At 42.3% G+C, this 7,524-nt stretch overlaps 1 protein-coding gene across 3 annotated transcripts in view; it reads left to right on the top strand.

Annotated features, from left to right (window-relative positions):
* Positions 1-7,074, top strand: part of adcy5 (adenylate cyclase 5) — a 57,362-nt gene extending 50,288 nt beyond the window's left edge. For 2 of the 3 annotated variants that reach the window (XM_020623979.1, XM_020623977.1), the window contains exons 12-21: positions 336-423; positions 1,262-1,378; positions 1,520-1,678; positions 2,416-2,600; positions 2,703-2,723; positions 2,980-3,115; positions 3,624-3,887; positions 4,479-4,683; positions 4,974-5,098; positions 6,525-7,074. In XM_020623979.1, the coding sequence (XP_020479635.1) occupies positions 336-423; positions 1,262-1,378; positions 1,520-1,678; positions 2,416-2,600; positions 2,703-2,723; positions 2,980-3,115; positions 3,624-3,887; positions 4,479-4,683; positions 4,974-5,098; positions 6,525-6,653 (1,429 nt within the window). In that variant the 3' untranslated portion in view covers positions 6,654-7,074. The remainder of the gene's footprint in view (positions 1-335; positions 424-1,261; positions 1,379-1,519; positions 1,679-2,415; positions 2,601-2,702; positions 2,724-2,979; positions 3,116-3,623; positions 3,888-4,478; positions 4,684-4,973; positions 5,099-6,524) is intronic. The other variant, XM_020623978.1, reaches the window with a different exon arrangement.
* The last annotated feature ends 450 nt before the right edge of the window (positions 7,075-7,524 follow it).

Below are 7,524 nucleotides of genomic sequence, written 5' to 3'. Positions count from 1 at the left end.
TCAGAATCCCCCTTACAATGTCTCCTCACACCTCCTCTCTTTTTCATTGTTTATTCATTGTTTTCCTTCATCATTTTCAGCAGCACCTTCACACTTTCTCTCCTCTGTGCTCCTGCTGTTATCCCTTCATGTCACATTCACACACATATAACGTCTATATCATTGACATAGACACGAGGTTGTGGACAACAAAGGGAAGCAGATGCTGCTGCCTACAGTGTTTCTGGTACCAGTGTATCAGACAAACAAACAGTAAACTATAAAATGCAGACAGAAGTGAAACGTGTGCATACAGTACAATGATGTTCCAATGATGATATCTTTGTTGTCTGCAGCTCTAGTCTGATGATCGGCTTCTTCGTCACCTGTCTCATTGTCCTGATGGCCATCATGTTTGTCTCAGCTGCTTACTGCTGCTTCTGGGTGAGTCGTCTCTGCTCATGATGAACGACAGTTCCAAATAAACTCGTCGCCCTGTGCAGATCTAAGACATCGCTCTTTTACTGAGTGTTAAGAGATAAGAGTGATTATAGGACTTTTTTTCCTGTTTATCTCAAATGTAATCAAGTACAAAGAAGGACTGATAGCGTTTGTTCCCTATGAGTTCTTCTTTCTTTCCTTACATGGAACGTCAGACATCATAGAATAAATCTTTTATCACACTCTGGGTTTGATGCTGATACTGATCTTGAAATTTCAACACTGTCTTCTTGACCTTACTGCAGATAAGAAGTTTCACTAAATCCCCTAAAGAAAAGTGCAGATTTCAACATGGGACTCAGTTTTTCTGAGCTCCAACTCTGAAAAGCTCATATCAACATTGTAAATGTAAAGTAAATTGACATCACACAACCTGCTCTCTTCAAAGAACGGAACAAATTTTAGATGCACGATTAGTGTGTCACAGATGATCCATCCAACTGTAGGCCGGTACTGGGACCGTGCTCCTAGTATTTGTGCTTCTGGTGCATCCACGCCCTCCTTTCTCCACCAGCTGATGGATCGTGAGGAACACAAGAGATTTTAAAAAAAGCAGAGTTGCTGTTGATTGTTTTCACTGGTGAATCATGATTCTGTTATAAAGTGGTGACTCAGAAACTGCTCTGCAGTATGTATTTACTGTTTTTGTATTTAGAGGATGCATATTAGAAGAAGGTCTAATGCACCACATCTAAATAAATATTCATTAAGTGGATTGTTTTCTGTCTCTTCTATCTGACCCTCTGTGTTCATCACCCACTCACTCGCCCCGCGCTCCCAGCTGTTCCCAGTCCCTCTGCAGTCTCTTTCTAAAAGCATAGTCCAGTCCAGACTGAACAGCACCCTGGTGGGCGTCTTCACCATCATCATCGTCTTTCTTTCTGCTTTCATCACTATTGTAAGTTGTCATTAACATTTGTTCCAAAAGCACTGAGCAATTTGTCATCTCATTGCAAAACAATTTTACAAAAGCAAGACACATTTTGATTCTTCTGGTTCTGAATCACCTGATTTTTGTCTGACCTCCGACTTTGCTCAGTTCACCTGCCACAGCCAAGACTTGCGGAGCTGCATCCAAGCAGAGTTCAATATCAGTGTGAGCAGTGTTAACGCCTGCCATGCCCGCTTCCTCAACTACAGCCTGGACACCCAACAGAGCCCCTGTGGAGACGACGCCCTCATCTGCAGCTTTCCTGAGGTCCAGGCTGCCTTGGTCTCCACATATTGTTCCTGTGCAGTAGAAATCATACATTATCTGCACTGTGTGTTTTGTCTTTCACATCATTTCAACATTCAGCACAAATAGGGATTTATTTTCCTTGACAATTATGTTACAATATGGATGTTGTTACAAGCAAAACCTAATGATGACAACGTTTTAACTTCAGCCCAATGCATGAGTAACTTGTCTGAAGCAGTAAAACCAATTCATCCGAATCATTTCTGCAGAACAATTAGCAATGCATATTTGGGACTAATTGGATTGATCAAATATATCTGTTACAGCTGTTTAGGCTTCTCTATCAATAAAACAAGTACTTTGACATACATTACATGATCTAATCATAGATGTAGCTTCCTTCTTTGTCCAGTGGTGCAGTTAAACCGTGCCATCAAACTTTACCAGTCTAGAAAATGAGGCAACACAGTGTGAGTGTAATCAGAACAACGGCAACACAGTGTGAGTGTAATCAGAACGCAGCAGCTTTGCACTAAAACCAGCAGAAGTGTTACATCTGTAATAGTGGTATGATTTTCACTGTAACAGAACAAACAGGTGCTAAGTGAGGGTTACTGCGTGTACACTATAAAAACTCACATTTAGTTTGTGGGTTTCAAGGCTGATGTATAAAAACTCTGGATACGACTCAGTCAGAACTACTTACACATAGATGTACTTTTCCTAACACCTTTCTCTCCATGTTCCTCCTTCAGTACTTCACCTCCTGTGTGCTGCTGAGCCTGCTGGCCTGCTCCGTCTTCCTGCAGGTCAGCTGCATTGGTAAACTCTTCCTCATGCTCTTCATCGAGCTGCTCTACCTTCTTATTATGGAGGTGCCTAAAGTGAGTCTCTTCGACAACCAGGACCTGCTCGTCATGTCCAATGCCATCAACACTGAGTGAGCCTGCTGTGTGTGTGTGTTGTTATGCACTGTAGTGGTTAAATCTTTGTGCAGATGTTCTAATAGCTGATTAGCTTTTCTCTGTTCTTGCCCTCACAGTGAGTACATGAATGGAACAAGGTGAGGCTGATGGCATGTTGTTGTTACCACAGAGAGCATAGCCTCCTTCATCTGATTAACATAACAGCATCATTATTGCTTGTTAGCACAAAGTAACTCCAGTGACCTGATGGCAGCAGATCTTTACACACCATACAGGATAACTTCATGTAACACCTGAATGTTAGATGGGAAGTGATTGCTTGAATTCATTTAATGCTCAGTAAAAACATGTGAAAGCCTAACAAGTGTGTATGTGTGTGTGCACGCTGACCAGCAGCTGTGTGGTGGACTCCAAGGTTCCCCTGAAGATCATGACCCCAGTGATCATCACCGTCTTCGTTCTCGCCCTCTACCTTCATGCCCAGCAGGTGGAGTCCACAGCCAGGCTTGACTTCCTCTGGAAGCTGCAGGTCTGTGTGTGAACATGTATTACTCATGTTTTGGGTTTAAACAGCCTGGGCGTGCTTTTGATACGTCAATGAGTAGCGATGTATTCATTTAATAATAAAATATTGTAATGGTGGCTCAAGGGTTCTCAGACATCTCATAGAGGTGGTGAAGCAGGCTGAGTTACCTGTGGTCCAGTCAAGAGGGTAGCCATTATCTAAGCTGCTTTATTTTCAAGTTCACTGCTGTTACAGATGAGTTACGTCTGTGAGGCTATAATGCTCATTGTAAAGGAAATAGGTATTAGGTAAAAGTTGGGAAAATTGGGTAAAGGGTGGTGTCAGAGTAAACATCTGTCTCCACTGACGGTGCATCCCAGAATTATATTCTCTGGAAACCTTAAATGTGTGGACCAAATTTAGTCCCTGTCCAGTAGTCAGGATACGTCACTGTGTAAACAAGAGTAGCAGTTTATGCCCCTGCTGATTCAGCCTCCATTCGCTCTTTAACCTGTCCTGAACTCTACACTAGGCCACAGAGGAGAAGGAGGAGATGGAGGAGCTACAGGCCTACAACCGCCGTCTGCTCCACAACATCCTACCCAAAGACGTGGCCGCCCACTTCCTGCAGCGTGAACGGCGTAACGATGAGCTCTACTACCAATCATGTGAGTGTGTCGCAGTCATGTTCGCCTCCATCAGCAACTTCTCTGAGTTCTACGTGGAGCTGGAGGCCAACAACGAGGGAGTGGAGTGTCTGCGGCTTCTCAACGAGATCATCGCTGACTTTGACGAGGTAAGGTGTGAACCAAGCCGGCTGGCTGTGTGAATGACGATATAAATCTGCAGCTTCCACTGTGGGACCTACTGGTTTTAGTGGCGTTTGTGCTTTCCAGTAAAATGAGGATTAGGTTGGTTTCTGTCTGATTTTACTCAATGTAAAAAGAGGGCTGCACTGTTCCCATCCACATTAGAAAGAGTTTGTAATGCCGACTGAAGGCATCCGTAACCATCAAACTTTATTTAGGCACCAGTAGAGCAGTGAACCAACATCAGGATTCATTTGGAGTCAGGTTAGTAACCACCTAATGGGAGTCCAGTTATTCACTCTCCTGTCGGGTTGGGGTTTGGTCTTCACCAATATGTCTCCTTAGACACTCCACTCTGTTCACCAGCCTGTCTCCGTCCTTTAACATTAGTGATTTCACTCGACATGAATATCTAAAATATTCATCACAGTCAACTCTTATGACTAAATGCACCGCACTGTAAAAAGTTCCTTAGTAATGAAAATAGAGAGGAAATCTGGGAAAGCAAGACATTTATTAAATTAGGACTCAAGGAATATGGTTATGTAGAGCTTCATAGATTAAACCTCTCTCATTAGATTATCAGTGAGGATCAGTTCCGTCAACTGGAGAAGATCAAGACCATCGGCTCCACCTACATGGCAGCTTCCGGCCTCAACGACTCCACGTACGACAAGGCCGGGCGCACGCACATCCGGGCTCTGGCTGATTATGCTATGAGGCTGATGGACCAGATGAAATACATCAATGAACACTCTTTTAACAACTTCAAGATGAAAATAGGTGAGCTGTACAAGAAGAAGAGGGGCCACAGTTCAACACATACATGCAATTCAATTCAGTTTTATTTGTATAGCGCCAAATCGCAACAAGAGAGAGAGAGAGAGGACACACTACGGGAGAGAGGAGACACAGAGACACAAAGTTAGTTTTGTGTAGTGGTGGCATATAGAAGCATAGGGAGAGGACATGCAGAAATACATATTCTGTGACATGGATACTTTTGTAAGAATATGTGACTTATTGTCAAAGTAAAATACTTTTTGTCATCGTTTATACATTTCCTTTCTTAGGTCTTAACATCGGCCCTGTGGTTGCCGGGGTGATCGGGGCCAGAAAGCCTCAGTACGACATCTGGGGGAACACGGTTAACGTGGCGAGTCGCATGGACAGCACAGGTGTACCCGAGAGAATCCAGGTGATGTGAAATAACCATGGCGTGATATTGTCAAAGAAAAATGCCTTCTCTGATATCTTATCCTCTCTAAGCATTGTTGGTTTACAAATGGCTCAACCCAGTCAAATTATACTTAAAACAATGAATGTTAATAGTAAATTGGCTCATTAGTCAGTATTTTCACTGGTGCAGCTGTTGGTTCCATTCTACCATACTGGAGTTAGCTTCAGTCTGTTTTGGACAAAAATTCAAGTAATGATTGACAGTTGGATTTAGAACAAGCCCGTTGAAGTTAATGATAACTGCTAATTAAAACTGGCCATATTGGTTCCGCTCTATCAGATGTGAAATATTCAAACTTAATAATGCAAAGCTACTTTAAGTTCATTCTGAAAAACCAATCATGCCAGAGCAAATATGAAACCACTGCTTGTATTAATATTTGAATGAGGTCCATCTTTTTGGTTCACAATATTTAATCCTGTATGTCTCTGCTGTGACAGTTTATTGGTGTCCTGTAGAGACAATCTGAAAATGGGGACATTTGTCATAACTTCTATTTCTTTTCTTTGATGAGCCTGGCAGATACAGTAGGTTATATTAAATGAGACTTTACATTACACACTGATGTCCAATTAAAAAAACTGGGTTAAATTTGACTGAAAAGTCAAATGGAGGATTAGGGCCACAAAAAAAATTGAGTTTGACTTTTTTCTCAGAATTCTGACTTTTGCAAAAGTCTAAATTCTAAGAATAAGGCCAGTCATTTTCTACATGAACTATTTTCAACACTGCCCATAAAGAGACATAAACCAACAATGAACTGCCTCTATACTCATGTCTTCAGCTGTCAGTCCTGGATTGGTTTATTCATCTGTGCCATAGACCTCCACTGTTGTTCAAAAACTATTAAAAACACATCAGGGAAACACACCGCTGCACTGGGTGACGTTTCCTCATTACAAAACACAAGACCCTGCTATTTGCTAAGAATATACAGAGATTTTGTGCACCAGGCCCTTGACGCTCGCTACTTCGCTTGCTGTAAAAAGTCATGTCCGCTGGGACCTTTGGGACAATATTTATTAAAAAATATGAGGCTCTAGTGTTTTGTAATGAGGAAATATGTCAACCAGTGCAGCGGTGTGTTGCCCTGATGTGTTTTTAATAGTTTTTGAACAACAATCTAAGTCTATAGCACAACTGAATAAAATAATCCAGGACTGACAGCTAACAGACTGTTAAAAATACCGTTAATATAAAATGACTGGCCTCATCCTTTAAAGTCAGAAATTGGCCAGGTCACTCTTGAGAAAGAGATGACAATCTCATTGAGGCTCACCTGGTTAAATAACTGTTCATTAGTGTTTCACCAACCAGGTTCACACTGAAATGTTAACTACTGTAAAAGCAATGGTTTTATGTTCCTCCTCCACCCCACCCTCAGGTGACCACCGATCTCTATCAGGTCCTGAGCTCCTATAACTACACACTGGAGTACAGAGGTGTGGTCACAGTCAAGGGCAAAGGCGAGATGATGACCTATTTCCTCATCAGTGGACCCTCCAGCAGTTAACCTACACTGTCAGGCAGACATGTGGCGGTTAAGCACCTTACCTCCACTACTTACATAATGAGCAGCCCGGTGGACCTCTGATGGTTTAAGGTGGACCAAGACTGACTGAAGCATCTCTTCTCGGAGCTCCAAACCCTTCTTGAACCTCCTGAGGCCACAGTGAGGAAGGATGGGAAACTCTTCCCAAAGCTCAGCCTGCAAAGGACACTGAGTGGGAGAGGCCTGGCAAGCCTGAATCTGATGTTGAGACCAAAGATGTCCAATCAGAGCATAAAGGCAAACTTCACTAGCTCTGTGGGGTCCTAAAGGAAAAATGTTCTCTAAGAAACTTAATTAGCCTCAATCTGCCAGATTTTCTGAGGGGTTTGGACAAACCTGCAGGAAGACAAACTGTCATTTCCACTTTTTCTCTGCCTTTCTCCTGCTGTTCTGCTGAAGTATATATAAACACACGTGTAAAACACAGACAGTTTTAAGTGTTTGTATATGATTTTATGTACTGTAGGTAAAACACATGTTGTCTAATACAGGTACACATCTCTCAAGTATGGACACTCAGCCTGCACTGCAGCACTACCTGCCCTTGTATCAATATCTGATCACATTGGTAATTAATGGGGGAATCACACTAAGTTGGCCCTCAGAGACAGTGTGAACTGTTTTTGTAAGACCAGATAAAAGAAACTCTCTCTATGGTAGAAGGCTTCCCATCGGGCACAGACAGTCACAAACCCACTACAATATCAACAACGTATACACACACACCTGAAAAACTAAGAGGATGTCAATGAAGAGCTTTTTCAAATCTTCGACATTTTGTATTTTGACTTCAGAACACCAAACTCTATCAGATATTTTAAGAATCTATATT

This window comes from Monopterus albus, unplaced genomic scaffold (assembly GCF_001952655.1).
Source record: "Monopterus albus unplaced genomic scaffold, M_albus_1.0 scaffold318.1, whole genome shotgun sequence".
NCBI classification, from domain to species: Eukaryota; Metazoa; Chordata; class Actinopteri; order Synbranchiformes; family Synbranchidae; genus Monopterus; species Monopterus albus.
Note: the sequence above shows the minus strand (reverse complement) of the source record. Positions and strands in the feature narration are given on the sequence as shown.